Source organism: Kwoniella bestiolae, chromosome 7 (assembly GCF_000512585.2).
Source record: "Kwoniella bestiolae CBS 10118 chromosome 7, complete sequence".
Classification (NCBI taxonomy): Eukaryota; Fungi; Basidiomycota; class Tremellomycetes; order Tremellales; family Cryptococcaceae; genus Kwoniella; species Kwoniella bestiolae.
Window position 1 is genome coordinate 656,324 of NC_089247.1, and position 22,966 is coordinate 679,289.

A 22,966-nucleotide genomic window follows, 5' to 3' on the forward strand; every position below is an offset into this window, starting at 1 on the left:
ATCAAGCCAATGTGCACTTGGCCAACCCAGCATCTGTGTACAACTCGCACTCTTTATATCTTGTCATGCTCATTCATCTCTTCCCATTCTTTGTTTTTTTTTTTGGCGTTTGTTTGTAACATTTGTAAGATATTGTTATACAGTGGATGAGTTGTTTTGGAGTAAGAATACAATACAATGCATGATAGATTAAACTCTTGAGAGATACAACGATTTTATCAATCTGACTGTCGCTCTTACGAGAGAACTTGAAGTACACCTCTACCTTCTAGCTGTGCCATCGACTAATCGATATACACTTTCCGACTTTCAGAATGGCCCTTGTTGACTGATCAACCCATTGTTACTTTCCATACTGTTTATGCTATACAACCGGGCAGTTAGGTAGGCCATAAATTCGTATGAAGCAAGGGATGAGATCGATGATGCTCATAATCATGATCATGTCTTGAACACGATAATCAAGATGAGCAATATGAAAATCAGAATCACGATGGTTATCGTACTCCCTAAATCATCAACCCAAGGTAAATCAGCATCTCAACACTTCCGAGATCTCTTCGACATCCGACAAACCGTCGTCACCGATTTCAAAAGATGATGATGTGACCGAACCCAGTCCGCCACATGCTACCATCGCAAGCAAGCTAAAACCCAAACTCACCATACTGCCTAGCCTCTCCAGCGACTTTATCCAACCTCCTCTTAGCCCTATTCAGACTCTGCGCGGTCCTGTCCATCGCGTGGTCCGTATCCTCGAGGAGCTGGTGGTGTATATCTAGTTCTGAACCAATTTGCACGGATAGGTCGTTTTGTCTTCCTATAGAGTGTGAGAGGAGATTGAGGCGTTCGTCTTGGTCTGTTACCACATCAGAAGGTCAGCTTAGCTCGCAGTAGTGTACAGATTTGCCCTGTCGTGTTTTTCGTGGCAGACCGTGGGATACACAACTTAGAAGAAGGAGAGTAAACTCACCATCCATCATCATCTGCTGATGATCTAGCATCTCATCATGGTCCATCCCCGCTCCTCTCTCCTCTTCATCAATATCATCTGGATAATCGCGGAACGGCTTGAGGTCGTTCTTCCGTATACCGGGGGTGGGCGGTTCGATGTTTAGTGAAGGTATTTCGGCAGAAGTGGGGGTATGCGTCTGAATGGGGGAGGGGATTCGTTTGGGTGATGGTGAAGGTATAGGTGGGGGTGAAGGGGATCTACAATGAGATATTATAGGATCAGTGATATAATCATAATTACAGCTGAGGCACACAGGACACAGGGGAAGACAGGTATTTCAAATGAGATGAATTAGAAGGTATAACCGCTAGGATAATAGAATTGCAATACCATTCAAGACGACGACAAGAGCGAAATGTCGACTCACCTCCTCTCCTCCCTCCTTAGTTCATCCACCTTCCCCCTCCCCATCTCATCTTCATTCAACATCTCCAACAACTTATCATACCTCTCACACAACTCTTCTACTTCCCCATCTCCCCCTGATCCCTCGTGATCTATCAATTTGCCTTTCCCTGTTCCAGCTAGACCATGTTCGAGCTGTAGTTGGTCCAGATCCAACTTGATTGACGTGAGGTTTCGTATTATCTGAGATAAAGAGGACGGGTTGGGTTTAAGGTTTAGGGATATTATCCGGGATCGTTCGAGAAGGAGGGAGGAGGTGGAGTTGAGTTTGACTGAGAGGGATGTGGGGGATATTGACATTGTGTTCTTTGCTGATGGTGGATTATAGTGTGAGATGGGTCTTGGCTGTTGGTTCAGATGAGATGATTGTAGATTGTAGTGCGATATAATATCCAGATATCGAGCAAAGTATGGAGATGCAACTGAACGGAACGAGTGAACAGACTGAGTGATCTACGTTGCATCATCATCAGCCCATTCATCCATCTACATGATTCAATCTTTAGATAGGTAACTCACTTAAATGCCTCTCAATGTGGCTCGAATTACCTGACCCATCCGCACTCTTCCGCTCGGTAGTGTGATACTTACCCTTGTATCCTCGATCACATCCTTCTGATCGTACCTGTGCTTGTCCGTCGCATCCCCTGTTCCTGCTCATACCCTCATAAAACAAGTCCTGTCCTCGTCGTTGTCCGTTTCTGATCCATGCTATACACCGTACCATACCCCACGGCGATACGGCCTACTGAGACCACTATTGACCTGGATGTCCGTGCTGCACCCTGTGTTCCCCAGTTGAAGCTGACGCCGACGGTGATGAGACTCGTAACCTGTAACAACATGCATGAGTGCTCGGGCCCTTTTGTCTTTGCTTGTCTGGATCAGACTAGGTCAACCCAACTGACTCGTTTCTACCAATTCTTCAACCTTACTATACTTACCGTACGATCGACGTGACATCAAATCCAAAGTCGACGTCTGGTTGCCATCTCCCTCTTCAGCACTCTTTCTCTCTCTTCCCCTCATCGATTCCTCTGTCACTTACACCAACCTCCTTCCTTGGTCAAAATTAGAGCTTCGACTTCCAAAGTTAAGAAGATGAACCTCACAGTCAGTACTCTCATCTCACCTCACCTCACGAAGCAAGGAGGCTGCTCCCGCTCACACCGCACTCTCCTAGATCGACGACAGATCACCTCAGATAGTCTACAAGTCAACCGCCAACACTTGGTACGACAATCATACAACAAGTGGGCCCACTCCTGAAACACACCTTGAGCTTCGCAAAGCAAAGCAAAGCTGATGTTAGCCCTCATACAAAGATAATCTCACTTCGCAATACTACGACGCAACCTTCTGGGCCTGCGATGGCGAGGTGAGGTCGTTTGTCATTCATCCAACATATACTGGGGAATTGTCAGCTGATGTGAGCGATACATCTACTCCTACTACCGCAGGGTGACTCCGCAACGCTAGAATTCAGCGGTACAGCCATATACGTCTACGGTGCCAAGCGGGACTATCACGGTACCTATTCAGTGAAGCTTGACGACGGGGATGTAGAAGAGCTAGATGGGTATAGCGATGAGGTGTTGATTCAGGAGTTGCTGTATAAGAAGGAAGGGTTGGATAAAGATAAGATACATAGTATAGTGGGTCGTGTTTTTCATTCATCCGAACCTGAATTATGCTTTGGTTAAACGGGGATTACAGTAATTGACGATTTTTGAGGTAGACTTTGACCAACCTTCCTTCCAAGACTACTCATCCGAAAGTAAACAAGGGTTTCTCAAAGTGGTATTTGGACATCGATTATTTCATAGTCACCCTACCAAAGTAAGTTTACCATCTTGACTGTTGCACCATTGATAGACGGATGCAATCTTCATGGCTGATACAAGATATGGATCCCGGAATAACAGCAAAGAAGAAGACTTTCACAGCACCACCATCGACGATACGTCCCCCTCTGCGCAGTATTTCGGATCCGGCTGGATAAACAATGCCACGTTCAGCGCATCATATCACAACGCAACTGCGAAGATCAGTTATGGTTCGGGTGATCATATGGAACTGACGTGAGTGCAGTGTCTTTCTTATCTTCCAATCCTCGTATTTTCTCGACCCAACTTATATCAAGTGATTTATGCTGAAGTGTGCCGAAATATACTCGTTTAGATTCACCGGCTCAAATATACAGGTCTTCGGGACGATAAACTCTGACCATGGTGGATATTCCATCTCGTGAGTGATTTACCCTTCCCGCAACAGTGACCATATAAACACGAAAAGCTAAAAGCTAACTAACGGAATTTGTTTATCCAGTCTCGATGGAAGTATCGCAAAGCCGTACAATGGGGAATTTTTCCAAGCGCGATATTCGACTCCTCGTGAGTCTGTCGATTTTCTTTTAATAATCTCTCTGCTGCAGAACAGATATACTAACGAAAGTGAGATCAGTATACACCGCAACGAACTTATCAGAGGGCGAACACAAGCTCGTCATGCAGAACATCGGAGGTGGCAAGACTGCCAATGGGATGGAATTTGATTATGCAGTTGTCAATTCCACCAAGTCAGGTTCCAGTACCAATGGGAGCGGATCAACCTCTAATGGGAACAGCAACTCAAATGGCAACACCAACTCCAACGATTCCAGCTCCTCATCATCGAACACCTCTGAATCTGGCTCATCAAGTAACGTCGGAGCGATAGCTGGAGGAGCAGCAGGTGGTGTGGTAGCTCTCCTAGCCATCGCAGGTCTGATCTGGTTCTTCTCCTTCAAGAGACGAAGCAATAAGGGGACCAAGGAGAAAGAATTGATAGACCTGACAGGAGAGGAAGTCAAGCCCTTCGACCCTCAAGACAATACACCATACTCTGATACACCCACATTGCATCTCGGTGTACCCTATACCAACTCCAGCGTCAGTGCCAACTCTATCTCGAACGAATCACCGACTCACAACACACCTACGAACAGCTCTACGTTCCTTACCTCCATCCCTGCGCCACCTGGATCAAACGCATCTTCCTACCCTCGAACGGAATCACATTACAGTCAGAGTTACGCACCATCCTCAAGTAATGGCGAATCCCTCTCGCCGACGCTTATCGCTCCTTCTTCCAATACGTTCGGTCATTTCCCAACTGCCGCCGGAAGTGTCAACGAATCCCATAATCATACCTTGTCGCCAATTAGCGAAAGTGGCTCAAGTAGCACCAACGTTAACAGAGGGAGATATGGATATGGCGATACCAAGAGTTTACATACTCTCCAGAATTATGGTAACCATCAACTAGATCTCAACTTGAGTCCAACCACGAATCAGAATTCGCCCTCTGGTCTGGAATCACACGAACATGAACATGAACATGAGCAGATGTTGGTGCCTCCTCCGCCGGAGTACTCTGAATCGGATGTGGGTGCGCGAAGATGATAAACTGGGTGTGGGATCGGGTTATGAACTGTTGATATCGTGACTCGCTATGATGGGCGTTCCTCGTTTATTTTGATTTTCTCTTTTCTTCGTTTTTTAGGTTTGGGATTTGTTTCACTTCATCTCCATGCGGTCAAGGATGGCACGGCATATATACCCTTGTGATTGATTTGATTGTTCAGTGTTTCAAAGGCTTCGAGGTGCACCCTCCTGTGCATTGGTACACCATATATCACGACTCTCTTTGCTTCGGGTTGATATAATTTGTCTCCTTTCATATTGGTACTGAATGCATGTTGATATGCTCGATGCTCGCGACTCTTTAGCCTCGCCGAGCAACGAGATTCAAACATTAGGTAACAACGCGATCAAGTAAAGTACCTCCAAGCCAAAATCAGGCGGGGATGACCATCCGTGTTATATTAATATCCGTGTGCTTCTGGGTTATGACCTACCAGAATTGATTTGAGAAAGGGATATTATGCTACGGAAAGGAACACTTATCCAGACTAGGTATCGTCACAAATCGTTAATCATACATCGTACATCGTAATGGGTACAGTCAAGGTATCCTGATATTCTAGTATCTATATATAGAACAGCCAAACTCTTCACTTCTCAGTATCATATCCGTTTTCTCGAGACCATCCGCATCGACCACTTCTGCAGTCATCTCTGAGAATCTCTCATTCACATGCACTACCAAGCAATCTTGGCGAGCAGGCTCTTGGGATACCGCCTCACGAAGTACTTCCTACCTTCATCTAATAGCAGTAATCCTAGGGCGAAAGTGAAGGGTATAAAGATATGTTCGACGGGTACGCCCTATCGCCCCCAGAAACACAGTTAGCACCCGGCTCCACAGGGATAATGAAATGTCCTCCCCGCTTCAAAGAGGAGAGGAACGCTAGACTCACCCTGGTCAAAAACGTATTCTGGAAGAACGGCACATAACTAAAGAAGAACAAGAACGCCAGCGACACCAGCATGGAAGGGATGATCCAGTAGTTTCGTTGGGTCTCGTCAGACCACTTGAAAGGGTTGGACTGGACGATGCTTAGTCGTCGAGTACGCGTGGCGAGGAGGTTACCGAATTGCATGCCGACGAGGGTGAAGAAGTAGCTGTAAGTTAGGTCACACTTATACATCAGTGTACTGTACAATCTGCCTGGATCGCAGGAAAGTGAGGTACTGTAGATATCACTCACATTGATTGGGCCTTGTTGATTGCTTCTGCATAGGCATCGGGATCGTACTGCGGTGGAAGACCGCCATATGCTAGAACCCTATTATCAAATCAACAAATTATTAGCCCTCCATCCCCAACCCTCAACAACGGTACTGTAGACTAAACATGCAGTATATGAAGTAAGATAAACTCACAAATCACCAAACCTAAACCCCTGTCTATCCAACCACCAAAAACTCATACTCATCGCTGCAAGACTCTCCAAAAGCCCCAAAAACCCATAGGCATGTAACAAAAATCTCCAATCTACCAATTTATCTTTCTTCGTATCTCTCGGGGGACGGCTCAGTAGACCCGCTTCAGGCTTTTCGAAACACATTGATATGGCTGGTAGGACGTCGGTTACGACGCAGATGATGATCATTTGAAGACTTGATAGGATCTGGGGTAGACCCAATAGGACGTTGAGCAGGATGGGCATGAGTTCGGAGAAAGAGCCGGCTGGGAGGAGGTAGAGGCATGTCTACGCAGGTATGGAGGTCAGCTTGTATCATACTTGTAAATGTACATATTGAGAAGAGGGGAATCAGGATTAGTCGACCGACCAAGGACAGGCAAGTAGAGAAGGGATGGTCTTCTATTTATGTACAGTAAAGACGGAAATATGGTACAGCCCCGCGCACCTTCTTTAAATTATCAAACACCAACCTCCCATACTCCACCGCAACAGTAACCGAAGCAAAGCTCTCGAGTAGGACCAGATCCGCCGCCTCCATAGCTACGTCCGAGCCACCGCCCATGGCAATCCCCACATCCGCAGCCTTGAGCGAGGGCGCATCGTTGACTCCATCACCCGTCATTCCCACTACGTTCCCCCTCTTCTGGAACTCCTTGACGATCCGTAGTTTCTGTTCAGGGGTGGTACGAGCGAACACAATTTCGGTGTATTGACATGCCTGTTCCCACTGTGAATCTGACATTTCCATCAGGTCTGATCCACTCAGTACTAATCCTGGTAAGTTGCCTGTCGGGGAGGTGAGATCTGCCTGAGTGAATTGACGGACTTGGTCTAATGGGACGTTCCTCGGCAGATCATCGATATTATGCAAGATTTTCTTCTTTCTTGCAGAAGAGGAAGGGGAGGAGGAAGTGGAAAGGATACCGCACTGTTCAGCAATAGCCACAGCAGTCAAAGCGAAATCACCCGTAACCATGAAAAACCTTATCCCCGCTCCCCGCATGATCCGGACCGTCTCTGGAATCTCAGGTCGGGGAGGATCCACCAGCCCTACTAGACCCACAACGGTAAGACGCTGGTTGAAATCGGTATTCACCAAATCCCCGAAATCAGGTTGGTCGAGCGACATCTCTCCGGGAATGAGCGAATGTGGGATCAGTCGTTTAGCAAGGAGAAGGACTCGTTGTCCTTTCGATGCCCATTTCTCCTGAATGGAGGTCAGTCGGTCGATATTATCTCGAGTGAGGGGTAGAGGCGGTCCACCGGATGGGTCGTTGATGTATGCACATCGTTTTAACAGGACGTCGGGGGCACCTTTACACATTAACATGTAATCTGAGGGACCGAGTTCGTCGTACGTGTCGCATGGGGCGGGGAAGAGGGGTGCTTTGGCAGAGGATCGTCGACAGAGCTGATAAAGTTGTTCTGGTGGTTAGATTGAATCATGCGGTGAAGGTGCTTCGAGGGTGAGTGTTGGTATGGATCGACTCACCTTGAGCATGTATTTGGTCTTCGAGTTGAAGTTTACCTTGAAGACTTCCGTCCATTCACCAAGCGAATCCTTGACTGGTCTTAAGGATTCAGCGGCTCGAAGTATCGCAGAGTCTGTTATCCAGCGTGATCAGCGCAGCTATACTGGTAAGGAATAAGGAAAGAACCCACCCGTAGCATCCCCATTGACCTTCCTCAACGCCACCGGCTGATCCATCGTGCTCTCATCGAACGTCGCAGCATTACAAACCCCCATAACAGCTGCCATCTGCTCGACCGTCCTACCACTGTCTTTCCCAGCTACGAGTCTATCTCTAGCCTGGGTTATATCCATCTCGTGATCTAGTACCGCCAGATTCGTCACCGTCATCTTATTTTCAGTGAGGGTACCAGTCTTATCCGAACACAATACATTGACCGATCCGAGGGTTTCGACGGTCATAAGTGATTTACAAAGTACCTTGTTCTTCACCAGCGTGTTGGCCACAACTGCCAGAGAAACAGTCACACTTGCTGGTAGACCCTCTGGAATGAAGGCGACCATTACTGATACTACGTCGATGATCAGTACTGGGACTGTTATGAACCCTTTGTGACGCTTGTTCAACCAAGATGCCCAGAGGATGATGACTAGCAAGGCGATGGTGATGGCGCATGCGGCGATGATGAGGACGAATCGAAGAATTTCTTTCTGGAGGGTTGTAAGGGACGGTGCGCCCGTTGAAGAGAGTTTGGCAATTCGTCCGAACACTGTGAGATTCCCAGTCTGAATGACCACACCTACATGCAAAGCAATGAACATCAGCCCGACTGTGCGCGACGGAAGTATCCCTAGAAAACGAGATGAGGTGACAAGCAAAAACTCACCAACACCTGACCCACTAACACACAAAGTACCTTGCAACCCTATATTCCTAGTCTCCAACAGATTCTCATCCGTCATATCAACAGTACCTTGTATAGGTTCCGATTCACCCGTCAAGACGCTCCTGTCCATCTTGAGGTCCGATGAAACATCGATGAACCGTATATCGGCCGGTAGCTTGTTCCCGAGGGAGACGTAGATGATATCTCCCGGGACGAGGTCTTTGGCAGGTAGTTGTGATTGGTGGGAGTTTCGCAGGACGAGGACCGCGGAGGGGAGTAGCCCGGATATGGAGGCCATTACTCGGCTGGTAGAGAAGTCTAGAGTATAAGTAGCGAATCAGCCCTATATTGAGAGAATTAGAAGGTGACCGTGTACACACCTTGCCAAGCATTCTGATTCGGCAGCAGGCGAAAGAGGTGACAATCAGTAACTATGCATGATCTTGCAGTGTCACAGTGAGATCACTCACAAAAGCGGTCTGGATGACGATAACGATAAGCAAGACGATGGCCAAAGCGAGATTAGCAGGAGCAGGATTAGGTTCCCCGAGCGGCTTCCTAAACACATAGTGACGGTAAGTCATACGTGTCATCAGAAAAGCATGCACAAATGACTCACCACGCAATGAAACATAAGATCGAAGCAATCAGTAGCAAGCTTCCGAATCCTCCCAACACGTAATTAAGCCATCTACCAAAGACACATCCAAGATTAGCTATGACCTTGCTCTACGTGATGCGGGTAATCGACCGAATGAGGAGGACACTCACTTCAAGAGCAAATTATCCTTTGGTGGACTAACTTCGTTGTGCCCATACTGACTCAACTTCCTCTTGACTTGTTCGTCCTCCAACCCTAATTTGGAATTACTACTCAACCTCTGGAGTATATCATCTACAGAGTACTTGTGCCATTCGAGCTCGGCTAGGTCTTTTGCAGCTGCCTTCTGCGTTGCGAGGGGGGTGGGGCGTTGTTGGGTGTCTGTGACGTCGAGTGATAGGGTTCTATATGTCCACATAAAATGAGTCTACAGTACATCCCATCATCTCATCATGACATTGTAGAGTATAATGAGCATGGTGGACAAGTCGTTGCAGTAGCAGACTTACCTGAACTCCCCGACGATCCTCGAAGCGCTATCTCTCCTTGAGTGAGTCGCTCGTCGCATGCGATCGAGATGCAGGGCATTATCATGGTTCACATCCTGGATGGTGATGCTCTTGAGTAACGTAGGAGAAATCTCACGCGGATTCGAATTCGATAGGGACCCAACGGATTTGAGGTCTTCCCCGCCGTCACGTTCGATATCGTCTATCATGTTGTAAGTTATATTCACTGAGAGCAGCAAAGTGAGCGGAGCAGTGGGAGTGGGAGTGGGAGTGGGAATGGGATAAAAAGAGGTCGTCAAAAATTGGAAGGTCTGTTAGCTATTTATACCCATCCATCTGGGTCAGGTAAAGGTACCTCAGATTGGATGCTGTACGTTCTCGAAAGGCAGGTAAGTTACCATGTACCGTACCCTACTCTCGCAAAGACGCTTTGGTTCGTCCTTTCCACTTCACTATGAGCGATTTTCATAAAAGACAGCCAGACCTGAGAGCACGTTGAGATAAAATCCAATCCATGCTGTATTCATGCTTATGTTGGAAGGTTGTGTATTGAAACGGCGGTGGAATGCCCAATTGGATGTGGATGAACATGAAAATCCCTCAACCAATCAAATAACGAAGGCGAAGCTGAACGTCAATTGTCAATAATCCAATATCACATCTTGTGTGCGCAAGCATGGCTGATCTTGATGTAGATAGAATTCAACCGAAGATGGTGTATGAGGTATGATCAAGCAAATGAGTGCTAAAGATAGTAAAGTGAGTACAATGCTAAAACGAGTGATCGAGTGGAGGTGGTGATCGAATGAGCGATTTTTCGTTGAATAAATCGTGGTAAATGGAACCAAACAAACCCTACGCCAGTTTCATCCCGTGTTCGTCGCAGTCCAAACATATCCCCCTCCGGGTCTATAGCCAGGAATTCCCTCATACTGCATGCAGCAGCATTTCGAATATCCAATTTGATTTTATCATACACGATTGGATATCATCATGCGAGGCGATGCGAAGTTAGAAAACGCCATCAGATGGATATTTTCACGTGTTCAGTCTATATCTATCTCCCCAAATTGCTTTTGCTGTTGTTCGATCGAAAGGTCTCTCTTTTGCAATCTCGATCAAATCAAGTATAGGGACCGTAAACGTGAATGTGAAATGTGAATACTCAGACCAACCAGAAAAATCAGCTCAAACCTTTGAGTACTGTATATATCGTGCCTGGATGACATGTGATGCCCCCTCATCACGTTTGAGCGGAACCAAATCACAGTAAATCGCTCAACCACACTTGAGTACTGCACATCAAAGCCAGACCAACTGAATTACCTCTTACTACTCTGGTTCAATAATAGGAGTATCACCCTATACCACCCCAAACGAATGTAGCTCAAGGCTCCATGAAAATGGCCGGTAACCTCTATGATCACACGAGTGCACCCAATAGGCCAATGACTCATATCGCCCGTCATATGAGGTCATAACGGACACCAAAAAGCAGCGCAAGTAAATACATTAGATACCATTGGTGAATGGCATCAACCCATAAGCATCAAATTGAAAGAGAACTTCTATGTACAATGTAAAGTCCCATGGTATCTGTATCCTGAGGTATGATGAAGAATTCAAAATCGCCCTAAATATACAAACTCCTTCTGCACTACCATTCCATCAATCTCCTCTTTCCTGGGGTGTCGGCCGTTGTCCTGGTAATGGTTCAGTCGCCTGATGATAATCCGGGGGAAGCACCCCATAATCCACCTGTTCATCCTCCTCATCACCGTGGAGGGGTAGGGGTCCCATATCCTGTTCTCGTCCCGGCACGTACATTCGTTGATTAACCGACGAAATTGAATGTTCCCTCTCGCGCAAAGGAGGAGGAGTCGGTAGAGGATCATCCTCTGATGACGGGATTGGAGGAAGGGCAGTAAAAGGTAGTGAAACACCTTGAGTCTTGTTGATATTCCTTGATGTTGGTGTTGGAGTGGTAGGCGTGGTCGAATGATCCTCTGTTGATTGTTCGCGATCATGGCCATGTCCGAAGGTGGCGGAGGAAGCAGCGACGCTAAATGGATTTTCAAGGTTCCTATCCCTATCCCTATCGGGCATAATGGGTGATCGACCACTGGAAGAGGGCGGGTTGACAGAACGAGGATACGAAGTATTACTTGATGGAGGAGGTGCAGGGAGGGAAGATAGAAATGGCGTATGCGTATGATCCATCTCTCTGGCAAAGGACGAATCTTGCATCTGGATCAACGATCCATTGGGCGAAGAACGTTGTTGATATCTTTGGAAACTATCATCACCGTTCGAAGATGAGCCGGAACCTGATGGTAGAGGGTAATGGTCGTTGTGCTGGAATGGTTTCACCTCTTCTCCTGTTAGATCCATCGGTCCTTGATGTTTGTTTTTCATGGCATAGGGGTATCCCTCTTTGTTCTTGTTTCTTCGTCGGAATAGGAACCAAGCTAGAACGACCACCAAGGCCAATCCCACTACACCCCCTGCTACACCACCAGCTATAGCTCCTACGTTACTGGACCCTCCACCGGTGGAGGATGATCCGTTGTTGCTATTTCCGGGATCGGATATGGTGGTATTCGTACCTGTATTATTGTTCGAGGAGCCGGATGGGTCGATGGTTGAATTAACGACAGCATAGTCGAAATCTAGGAAATTACCCTTAGGGCCAGTTCCTACATTGATCATGGTCAGAGTGTGTGGACCGTCTTGAAGATTGTTGGCGGTGTACACTGCGTACAATCCCAACAATCAGTGTATTGACTCAAGAACAAGGTAGCTACCGTATTCACTTACGAGGTACTTGAGGCTGTAATCTAAAGAACGTCCCATTGTATCTCTGCTCGGGACCGTCGTCAAGGCTATGTGAAGATATAAGACATTATCAGACTGTCGAGAACGTAACAGTAGATGTTTGACTTACACGATCGAGTAATTACCATGATCCGTATATGTCCCTCCGAATATCTGAATACTCGAGCCGTTGAATCTGTTTATATGAACCACCGTCAGCAACCTGTAGGCGTACAATGGATTCTATCACTCACTGCAACCTCATCAGATCGGTGGGCTTCGCACTGACGTGTGCGGTGGTATTATAGTAATCTTTATTTGGATCGCCTTTCGCCCAGCCATCGCCGAAATACGAAACTGCGGAGGAACCATCATCGTAGGTTGTAGAGTATACTTTGTCTTGCCTGTGATCATGGGACATCATCTCAGCGTTGATATCTTGTTGGCGGATAGGAGCGTCAACTTACACTGCCGTAGTGATAACCGCAAAATCAATGTCTAACCACCATTCCTCGCCTGCTTTAGGAGTGTTCGTATTCTTCGAAGGTGTATTGGCTATGACCTATACAGCAATAATGAAGTGATCAGCATGTCAAGGCTACTGGATGGATTTAAACCTCGAAATTTCCGCGAAGTACCAGGCAGTCCAGTGACAAAAGCGTGCATTGACTTAACTCACAAAGACATGTTCCCTATTCGCATCCAATCCACCTGCCTGGAACAACACCTGCTGGATATCCTGATTCCTCGAATACCCATTCTGATACGAGACAGTCCCTCCATCAAGCTGGGTGGAATAGTATCCATGATTGAATCGTTTCGCTCCGTATACTATTATGGCGGTACCGTTGAATCGTAATGATGCGGAATCCCCCTAATCATCGGAAGGAAATACAAAAGGACATCAGTGTTCGAATAAATGATAAAATGATAGGAATGATGTTGTAATGACTTACCTCGGTGAATGTTCCCATGAACGTCTGTTTGAAGTACTTTTTAGTTTGATCATCTACAATGTCAACCTGTCAGCCTACCGCTATCGCTGTTGGCGTTTTTGTGTTCGTCCAACAGACAAACGTGACTCACCAGCAGTATGATCCTGCAACCAGGTATTGTTCTTAGAGTAGTACTGCCATTGCGGCGATGCGTCGTCAATCTGCGGTCGATGAATTTCGTTGATCAGCAGTGACGGGGGACGTTTGATCAATAGAACCTACAGTGATGTTCATCTTGAACAACGAATGGGAGAACTGGACCGATGAGTAATATTAGGTCAAGGAGGTGGGCTGTGATGTATGTGTCCAGTGGGATCAGCGTCAACACCCATGTTCCATAGGATCAAGACTCGATGATACTCACAAACACAATCTGTAGCCTCTACCTGTCCTTCTGATTCTTTCCCTCGCTTGGTAAGCTGATTTGACAGTCCTCTCCCAATCAGAGGTAACAGCAATGACTAATCGATCAATCGCAGATAAACCCGTCGCGATGAAACGTTCCGTCAACACCGTGCGCAAGGTATCGTCCAATTGCGATGACAAAGTATAAGCTGATATGATATGCGGTGTATCGAATATTCAGATCTGAGAATGATGATATTGGTATTTGATGTTCTTCTGGCCTTGGACAAGATGAAGCAAAGATCCCTGGTTGAATGACTTTACTGAGCAATGACCTGTATCGCCCAAGAGTAGGGAGGTGGGTGTTGTGTTGATCTCACCTGAAACGTATGACCGGAACCGTGCGTTGACTCGAAAAATTGTTATTGACGATACGATACTATCAAAGGGGGTTCTCATCAATTGGAGGCTGAGTGCGGGATGATACAAAGATTCAAAGATTCAATCCAGACTACCTTCAAAATACCAGAGTCTGATCAGCCATGACTACCAAAAGAGCCGTAAACTACGATACAAGCTCAAGTCAAGGGAAAGAAGACAGATGCAAATGCACTGCCCGGGTAGACCGAGGCTATACACATAAACATACAAACATACACACAGACCCGTTCCTTGTTACATCATCATCATCTAGATAGACGCACACTTCCCTCTCAGATCGGACCATACGAGGCACCAAATAGTGGGAATAGTACTCGTAAAACGATGAGATGAGATGAGACGATACGAGTGTGAGAACCCCTTCGTCCCGCTTGCATAAGAAATGTTCGAATGGTTATGTACTAGCTACTGTAGTAGTTGACGGGTGATCGAGATTAGATCAGGGAGTCAGATATGGGGTCAACTATTGTATGGTTAAATACAGAAAAGCTTCCGAGGTATGGGTACTACCACGTGGTATGGCGATGAGAGATATCACTGTACTACTGCCTGGTTATACTGTGTGGCTTTGCTAACACTGGATCCGTACAATGTCACTTTATATGCATTAACAGGAAACCAAATTAAGAATGATATATGTAACCAAACGTTTTATCGAATAGAGTGAAGAACAAATTGAATCGTGAGAACAAGATGCGCTTTCCATCTCTGACAGGGAACCCATTTTTCCAATCTTAAACCTATAATACAGAAAAAGAAGAACACCCAGGATGTTCTCCCATTCTCGCTCCTTCTTGCATTTCACCTTTATTTTTTTTCGGACTGACATGTCTCTTGAGAAAATTGATGATTCAAGTAGTAGAAGGTTGTATAACTTCCTTGACGTCTTCCTATAATCGAACAACCCCAGAAGCACGAGATTAGGAAGCTGTTTCTTGTATGGTGATATTTGGAGTTGCGATTACGATTGTTTGAAGTTCAGCTTCACTCACGCTCTCAGCTTCTTTCTTGTACTCTTCCACTTCTTTCACCAACTGTTCTTTCTCTTTGGCACTTTGTTCGCCTTGGTGAGGTTGATCTTTGAATCGGTGCACGGCCATCATGCCCAATACTGCTTTTCGGACTATAATCATATTACACGTCAGAGACCACCCACGCCATGTCCAATGAATTGAGGTGAAGACTTGGTCATAAGAAAAAAACATCCACTCACATGTCTTCTTAGCGTCGAAAGCAGCCTTGACATTAGGTAACAAGTCGACAGCATTTCCAGCAGTGGAAGTAGGATCAGTAAGCGAGGTATCCACATCGACCTTCAACCATTTATGTTCCAGTAATTGAGAAGCGGTAGGTCGGTTGGTAGGATCAATGGTCAGACATTGCCTGACGAAATCTCTGGCGGTGTCGGATACACCTGACCAGTATTCGGCGGGTTCAAACTTGTAATCTCCATTACAGATCGCTTGCATCTCTTCGTATTGCGATTCTCGGTCGAAGGGGGTGTAGCCGCATAGGAGGAAGTAGCTGAGATGGCATCCAGAAAGATCAGTCTTAAATCAGATGAAAACGAAGTACTGCATGATGAACGAGATGACGGATGGTGTTTGACCAGCGATCAAAGATCGTTTTGTCATGCACTCACGAGATTACTCCAATAGCCCAGATATCAACAGGTTTACCATGCCCAGCCTTCTTGAAGATCTCGGGCTATCCCACCATCCACTCATCAGTCAGTACCCCTCAGGTCTCGCACTCTTTTAGCAAAACTCACAGCCATATACCCAGGAGTCTGCAGTTCCGGGAAAACATCAGCTGAGCGCATAACAGGCCCGAATTGGTCGAAAAGTTTCACTCACACCGCAAGTAGTAGTCAAGATTGAGAAGTTGTCCTCATCGAGGACTTTCGATAGTCCGAAATCTGCTAACATGAGATCTGCATCTTCTGCTTTTGACTTGAAGAGGATGTTTTCGGGTTTAAGATCTGGCATGAAGCATGTGTCAGCTGTTTCAAGGGCAGGACAAGTGGGTGAGCTCACCTCGGTGGACGATCCCTTGGTCGTGTAGGTATTTAACGGCTGAGGTGACTGTTCGGACGATGTTTGCTGCGTCTCTATGATAGTGTAGAGCTATCAGTAATGTTCAGAGAGCTATGGTTGAGCAAATATTGAACTCACTTCTCAAAGTAACTTCCTCTTGCGCAAATTCTATCAAACAATTCTCCACCAGTACATAAATCGAAAACGAGCTAATTGGTATATAAAATCATGAGGGTCAGCTACCAGTTCAAATAGTCGGACAGGAACGATGAGGAGGGGAGGAAAGCTGGAAATGATATGGTTTGAGGGATGTAGGAAGAGAAGGATCGACGGAAGAGAAGATAGATGTTCATGGTATGCGTAGAGTTCCTTGAAAGACACTGAACTCACATAGAGGTTATGAGTAGTCTCGAAGAAATCATGCAGTTGAACTATATTCTTATGTCCTGCTGAAACTCTCTTCAATACCGAGATCTCATTTCTGACCATGTGTTCTCGTCCCTTATGACGGTTGAAAAGTATTAGCGATTGGGCTGTACAATCTGATGAAGGAGTAGTGCGATTGGAGCAGTACAAGCAGTGTTTTGGGGGTAGAAGGCAGTATGAGATAGCTCACCAAGAGGAACTTCTTGTTCAGGACTTTACAGGCGTAGTACTCTCCGGTCTGTCTATGAGTATCAGCGCACGCCCTTGCTTCACGATGAGAGAGGGGGTATATGACATACGGTGATATGAACACATTCTTTGACGACGGCGCTGTAGATCATAGAGTATCAGTCATAATCAGCCCGTTGCATATAACCTATGCGTCGAGGTATGATGTGGGAAGGGGGTACATACTATGTTCCGCTACACCAGGAGGAGCAGAAGTCAGCTAAGTCGTTGCATGTACAAGGAATACGATGATCCAGCTCACCTTCCCAAGGTCTTACCAGTCTTATACTGGCATGGTACAGTCTGAGGAGGGGCCATATTGGATATCTGCGTGACTGTTCAAGTATGTGAGGAGGAATGAAGGTTGAAGGATAAAGGAATGTTGAGGTTGAGGATGAGATTGTTATATTATCCCAATTGAGGTATTTAAAGTATGGAATGTGATCTTTGATAAGATGTTATGTATGTTAGACGTTGATGTACCTTGCCGTAAGGGTATATCAATAGTTGAATACGCAATGCTATGCCATACGTATATCGATGAGATATCAAGAATAGCACAGCTTGATGGATTGGAGGTGATAGTTGATGGTTGATAATCGGTTAACAGGTCATCATGGTCATTCCCCTTCCCCCCGTCGGAATATAACCTCTCTCGCACGCGTGTCAAACGTCATAATCTTACTCGTAGGGTCCCAATTGACACTGACACTTGGCAATTCCACAGTACATACTGTACACAGCAATGGTGCATGGTTGTACAGTGACGGTTCATTACATTACATTGCTATAACTGCATAGAATGCGAGTCACAATTCACTCTTATACATACATGCACTACACTACATATCACCCCCACATCTCCCTTCTTGGATAGATAACAGTAGATCTTTCGATAAAACAAACCCAAACCACTCACCTCTTTCATACTTTTACCTTTTTCGTATCCTTAGCATACAAACCAATCAGTGATATTCACGACAAGACCATAGAATTGAGTTGAGCAAGAGACACACCGGTTCACTCCCATTCGCTGGCTTGTTCAAACCGAATTTCTCTGCTCTCTTCCTTTTCTTCTCTTCCTCAATAGCTATCTTCTCTGCCATCTCCCTATTTGAACATCGACCCATAACGCAATCAGCTCAGATTCTTTCTCGAAATCCTACAGAGCTGATATGATTAGGGGCACGAGGGCAACTCACGGACTGATTTCCTCTTTCTTACTTTCCACCTTCTCTACCGGCTTACCAGACGCAGGAGCAGCAACGGTAGCAGGTGTAACTTCCTTCTTCTCTGGCAAACCAAATTTGGCAGCTCGTTTCGCCAGTACATCCTCACTAATCCCCAAAGACGTAGTATCTATAGCATCTGCTTTGTCCTTTTTCTGCGCAGGAGCACTAGCAGCGGGCGTGGGAGCAGGTTCCTTGGTGCCATTCTTTGTAGTGGGTGGTTTGGTCTTGGGGGTGGGATTGGGATTGAAGGGGAGTCCAAATCGCTCGGCTCGGGCTTTCAAGGCTTTTTGTTCGGGCGTTAGTTCTTTGGGTGTTTCGTTTGAGTTGGGTTCTGTAGCAACTTCATTCGAAGGAGGCACCTGAACAATAGGGAGAATGTCAGCTTCAGATCGCCAAGACTTTGAGAATGGACGAGAGAAAGCTCACCTCCGTTGTTGGAGCAGCACTGGATTGCTGAGCTACGGAAGGTACAGGGGCAGTTACATCAGGGTCGACCTGACATTCCATCCACACTCCAAATCAGTACTTTCACATCGATAGCGACATATGAAAGAAGAAGCTAGCTCACAAGTTCCTCGGCCGGTTCATCATCCAATCCTACATTATTATCCAACAACCTCTTCACCAGATCGTCCTTCTTCCCCGTCTGTACCAAGTGGTGTTTCGCCAGGAGTTCCTTGAGCTCAGTGACTTTGAGCTTTTGTCTGGTTAACAATGAATGCGCCAGATCAGCGATGTATACGGGAAGAGCTGGGGAGGGAAAGCGCTCACAATTTAGCTTCCATTTTGAACGATGATCTCTGTATGATCGTTTCTCGTTCGTTTGCTTTTGACGAGACTCTTTTGATGATTAGATGAGCAAGTACGGTTCTCTTGGCTTTGAGCTGCCGTGGTGTGCGAAGGATATGGTTAGTATCGAGGTGATTTTAGGGGGATGCTCAGTGGTGTAAGAGGTAGTCAAGTAATGTTAACATTTCATAGTCAGCAGCAGGAAGACGGAAGACGCGTCGGATCATGTTGCTCAAGAAAGGGGGAACCAAATCCCGCATGCCTAACACCCAAGAAAAGCCGGAGTGAATAGGCAACTCTGACTTTGTATCGTTACGTAACTTCCTGTCCCGCATGTCTATCAACTTTTCATGCTGTGATCAGTGGGAAAATATGCCAGCTCATCGTTGTTTTGCTGTTGTTTATCATCCCCACTCTTGCCTTCCTCCACCTTTCAAGTCCACCGACAACAAATCATCCTTGCATACAGACACACCAAGGGCAAGGGCGACGACTGTACTCGCCCATATCAAATCAACCGCCCGTCTCTCCTACCTGCTCCTGCTGGCTCCGACAAGTCTTACCGCATACGCGCTTTCAGGCCATCCGCACATTCTCAGTCAGGCAAGATGGACGCGGAAATCCAAGCTTCCCTCGAAGCTGTCATCGGTAAGCACGTCCACCCACATCCCAAATCTAAGCACAAGACTCGTCGCATCTACTAACCTTGTTTACTTCCTCTCTCAGACCCCGACTCCGCCCTCGCATCCGCATCTCTCTCTCCCGCACCATCCCCTACCCCATCTAAATCCTCCAAACCCAAATCCACACCCAAATCCATTACCAAGACCAAACCCCCTCGAGCCAGTATAGTCCGCAACTCAGCAGCAGACTATCGCCGTCGAGAAGCCAATAGACTCGCGGCCGAGCGATCCAGATCCCGAACAGCAGAGAAGTACAGTACTCTCGGTCAAACGTTCAAGGTCCTACAAGATGAGAATGAACGATTGAGAATACAGATCGCAGAACTGGAGAATGGCGCCCGGTCGAACGAGAGTCAGAATGATCATATATTAGTACCCGACTCTCAAGCGGGTGGGGAGAGCCAACAGGCGGAGGGAGAAGGTGAAGGACATGAAGAAGTTTCTACGACGCATGAACAGGAACAGGAAGCTCATTCGAATACTATCTTGGCTGCTTTGACTGGTATAACAGGTGTGGATTTTACACATCCAGAGCCTCATACGGAGAATGACGAGGATCACAGTTGGATGCAGGGTATGGATTCGGGGTTGGATGCTGAGACCAGTGGGAGATTGGCGGAATTGGCTGTGGTTGCTACTGAGTCGGGTCAGGATCAACAACAAGATCAAAATCAAGATCAAGATCATTCCAATCCATTCATCCTCGATCACTCAATTGAAAAGGCACGATCATCGGGCCATCCACTTACAAAGACACTTATACCTTCACCTGTCAATAATCCCATCATCGCTCTCGCCGCAGCTATCAACACCGAAATTGAAAGTATCATTATGGAGGATTTGGCACTTACCAAAGCTGCTATTGCATCTATCGAAAAGCAGATTGAAGCTTTGGCGGCGAAGAAACAAGTTGGACCTGATCAAACTCCAGACAACATAGACAATGATGATACGTTACCTCAAGCAGTCTTATTTGAGGATATCGAGAAACTGTCAATCCATTCGACGGAATACACCAAGGAGATAGATACTGTTCAATCTACTTTGCCCCAGCTACATGAGGGATTGATCAGGCTGCGTGATGAAAAGACGCACGAGGAGAAGAAAGTGGTTGATCTGGTGAATGAGGTTAGGAAGTTGGAGATCACAGATGAGGGAGAGAAAAGCGCTTTTATGAGTGGTTTGAAAGCTTTGGGAGGATACGTCGAAACTTTGTTGAGTGATGCTCAAGAAGTAGGTTCATCTTTTCTCATTCAATATTTTTATGACACATTTGTGCTAGACGTCGATGCTAATGCTATGACTATCACACAGGGCGACCTATCCTACGCCACAGGATCATACTCCACCCCAGCTATCGCACGCAGACGAAGAGGCAGACCCCCAAAGGGTGATATCTCACGTACATTCTATCAGTCTTTCTTACTCAAACATTCCCCTTCTTCCAAATCCGATGCAGCCTCCGAGAACTACGATAAATCAAAAGTGACCAGACAGAAAGGTCCACGCAGAACGAGGAAGTCGAGGTTGAATCAGGAAGTGGATGAACCTGCTTCCAAAGATGATGATGGGGACGAAGCGAAGGGAACGGTAGAGATTGAGGTGGAAGATAAGTTGAGGGAGATACAAGAAACTCTACGTGCTCAGTCCCAAGCTCAAGCTCAAGCTCAATCGACAGATCAAGACCAAAACCAAGAACAGATACAATCGGATCAAAATCATGATCAAGACGGAGAAAACGAAATTGATCAAGAGGAAGCTACAGCAGAAGCTGTCAATCGTGCCGAAGCATTCATCTTATCCCAGTTAGCATCCCAATCGCAAGACCATGAAGGTGGAGAGGAAACCCTAGACCAAGACCAGAGCGGTACCACGTCTTTCGTCGACTTGTTACCTGCCCAAGCTCAGGCAGAGCTAGAAAGACAGGTAAAAGCCAACGCCAACCAAGGGATCACAACATCTTCAGGATCAGCCGAGCAAAATCACCTAACCGATCTTTCGTCGTCTCAGTCTCAGAATGGTCAGATCAGCGAGAGTGTGTTGGCGAGATTGAAGAAAGGTCCGCCCGGGAGTTGCGATATTTGTATGCGAACTTCTACGACGGCTTGGAGGAAGTTGAACCTTGGTGAGATGACTTTGAAGGTTTGTAATGGTGAGCTGGGTTATGGGCAACAAACAATCTCGGTATTTATATGCCTTTCTATGACTGATTTTGCGTGGTGGTCCCGCTTTGATGTAGCATGCGGATTATACCATAAACGATTCGGAGTAATTAGACCACCCGAACTATGGGATGATGGGAATGCCATCAGACGACGAAGGGCTGGTCCGAGGAATTCGACCGCTAAAGAACAAGAAGAGGGAGATGGTGAGAGACCAAATAAGAGATCGAAGAGGACCGTCAAAGCGGCAGAAGTGAATATTAGTTCGAACATCACTGAGGATGGAGCAGGTCAAGGCAATGACGGTGGTGTGGGCGAGGGAGTGCAGTTGGATATTCAGGAAGACGATGAGGGTAGAAGAGCAGAGTTCAACGCTGCGATCATGGAGGGTTTGACGGCTATTAATGCTGTCCCGGATGCAGATGAACAGGAGCACGATGGGAATGGGAATGGCAATGGGAATGAGATTCTGGGGATGGGGATGAGTGATCTGGATGTTCAGATGGGGGTTGAGTAGTGATGTCGAGGCTTGTGGTAGGATTGGTCTGATGAATGACTTGTATGGATAATCGGTAAATGGTTATTATCAGTTTAGCCCAGTCAGAATGTATGAGTAATCAAGTTTGTTGCGTGCAGCGACTCGGCGTTACCTCGAAATGAGCTTTGCCTGCACTCTTCAGCATGCAAGTAACACCATCTGTGGGCATTAGCAAAGTGGACGGTGAGTCTAGAGTACTTCAGGATATCACATATTGGCGAGATTACCAGACGAATTGTTCGCTCGGTCTTCCGAGATGTGCTAGCACGGAGGGGTATATACACCCAAGCCTCGCAGAAGAGATGCGTCATGCATCTATGAGAGGTCAGAGACGTAGCATGCTTCTGGCGCAATTCTGCAATTGCCGAATAATCAAAAGTTTAACCATCCGTGCCTGAATACCGAAACACCACCACGCATCACCGGCATCTCACTTGCTCACCCCATTCAAAAAAGTTTATTCGTGAATTTAAGCGATGGCGAAATCGAAATGGAAATCAATCACGCAATCGATTCTTC

General features: G+C 46.5%; 7 protein-coding genes across 7 annotated transcripts; 2 read left to right on the forward strand and 5 right to left on the reverse strand.

Moving 5' to 3' along the window:
* Positions 1-441: 441 nt before the first annotated feature.
* On the reverse strand, positions 442-1,720 carry I302_108169 (uncharacterized protein; the record flags this gene model as incomplete). The annotated part of the gene is made up of 4 exons (XM_019194061.2): positions 442-509; positions 665-859; positions 974-1,212; positions 1,383-1,720. 4 exons carry the CDS (start codon positions 1,718-1,720, stop codon positions 442-444), a joined length of 840 nt encoding a protein of 279 aa, XP_019044184.2.
* An 801-nt stretch (positions 1,721-2,521) lies between these two features.
* I302_108170 (uncharacterized protein) lies at positions 2,522-4,863 on the forward strand (the record flags this gene model as incomplete). Its single annotated transcript, XM_065870617.1, has 9 exons — positions 2,522-2,533; positions 2,604-2,673; positions 2,746-2,798; positions 2,881-3,075; positions 3,159-3,259; positions 3,346-3,501; positions 3,602-3,667; positions 3,749-3,813; positions 3,875-4,863. The coding sequence occupies 9 exons, from the start codon at positions 2,522-2,524 to the stop codon at positions 4,861-4,863; spliced, it is 1,707 nt and encodes a 568-aa protein (XP_065726689.1).
* A 699-nt stretch (positions 4,864-5,562) lies between these two features.
* Positions 5,563-9,967, reverse strand: I302_108171 (uncharacterized protein; the record flags this gene model as incomplete). Its single annotated transcript, XM_019194059.1, has 13 exons — positions 5,563-5,688; positions 5,781-5,985; positions 6,072-6,149; positions 6,247-6,575; positions 6,736-7,701; positions 7,783-7,895; positions 7,953-8,561; positions 8,649-8,966; positions 9,029-9,041; positions 9,119-9,206; positions 9,268-9,339; positions 9,420-9,653; positions 9,759-9,967. 13 exons carry the CDS (start codon positions 9,965-9,967, stop codon positions 5,563-5,565), a joined length of 3,360 nt encoding a protein of 1,119 aa, XP_019044182.1.
* A 1,459-nt stretch (positions 9,968-11,426) lies between these two features.
* I302_108172 (uncharacterized protein) lies at positions 11,427-13,801 on the reverse strand (the record flags this gene model as incomplete). The annotated part of the gene is made up of 9 exons (XM_019194058.1): positions 11,427-12,511; positions 12,576-12,640; positions 12,703-12,768; positions 12,827-12,976; positions 13,040-13,134; positions 13,252-13,446; positions 13,529-13,581; positions 13,659-13,728; positions 13,790-13,801. 9 exons carry the CDS (start codon positions 13,799-13,801, stop codon positions 11,427-11,429), a joined length of 1,791 nt encoding a protein of 596 aa, XP_019044181.1.
* A 1,403-nt stretch (positions 13,802-15,204) lies between these two features.
* On the reverse strand, positions 15,205-17,361 carry I302_108173 (uncharacterized protein; the record flags this gene model as incomplete). Its single annotated transcript, XM_065870618.1, has 12 exons — positions 15,205-15,243; positions 15,346-15,476; positions 15,567-15,877; positions 15,996-16,060; positions 16,125-16,142; positions 16,210-16,334; positions 16,390-16,463; positions 16,528-16,598; positions 16,780-16,890; positions 17,006-17,053; positions 17,115-17,145; positions 17,306-17,361. 12 exons carry the CDS (start codon positions 17,359-17,361, stop codon positions 15,205-15,207), a joined length of 1,080 nt encoding a protein of 359 aa, XP_065726690.1.
* Positions 17,362-17,967: 606 nt separating this feature from the next.
* On the reverse strand, positions 17,968-19,060 carry I302_108174 (uncharacterized protein; the record flags this gene model as incomplete). The annotated part of the gene is made up of 6 exons (XM_019194056.2): positions 17,968-17,991; positions 18,060-18,153; positions 18,246-18,634; positions 18,702-18,770; positions 18,844-18,979; positions 19,047-19,060. 6 exons carry the CDS (start codon positions 19,058-19,060, stop codon positions 17,968-17,970), a joined length of 726 nt encoding a protein of 241 aa, XP_019044179.2.
* Positions 19,061-19,672: 612 nt separating this feature from the next.
* Positions 19,673-22,426, forward strand: I302_108175 (uncharacterized protein; the record flags this gene model as incomplete). The annotated part of the gene is made up of 4 exons (XM_065870619.1): positions 19,673-19,712; positions 19,791-20,980; positions 21,062-21,899; positions 21,987-22,426. The coding sequence occupies 4 exons, from the start codon at positions 19,673-19,675 to the stop codon at positions 22,424-22,426; spliced, it is 2,508 nt and encodes an 835-aa protein (XP_065726691.1).
* Between the last annotated feature and the right edge of the window lie 540 nt (positions 22,427-22,966).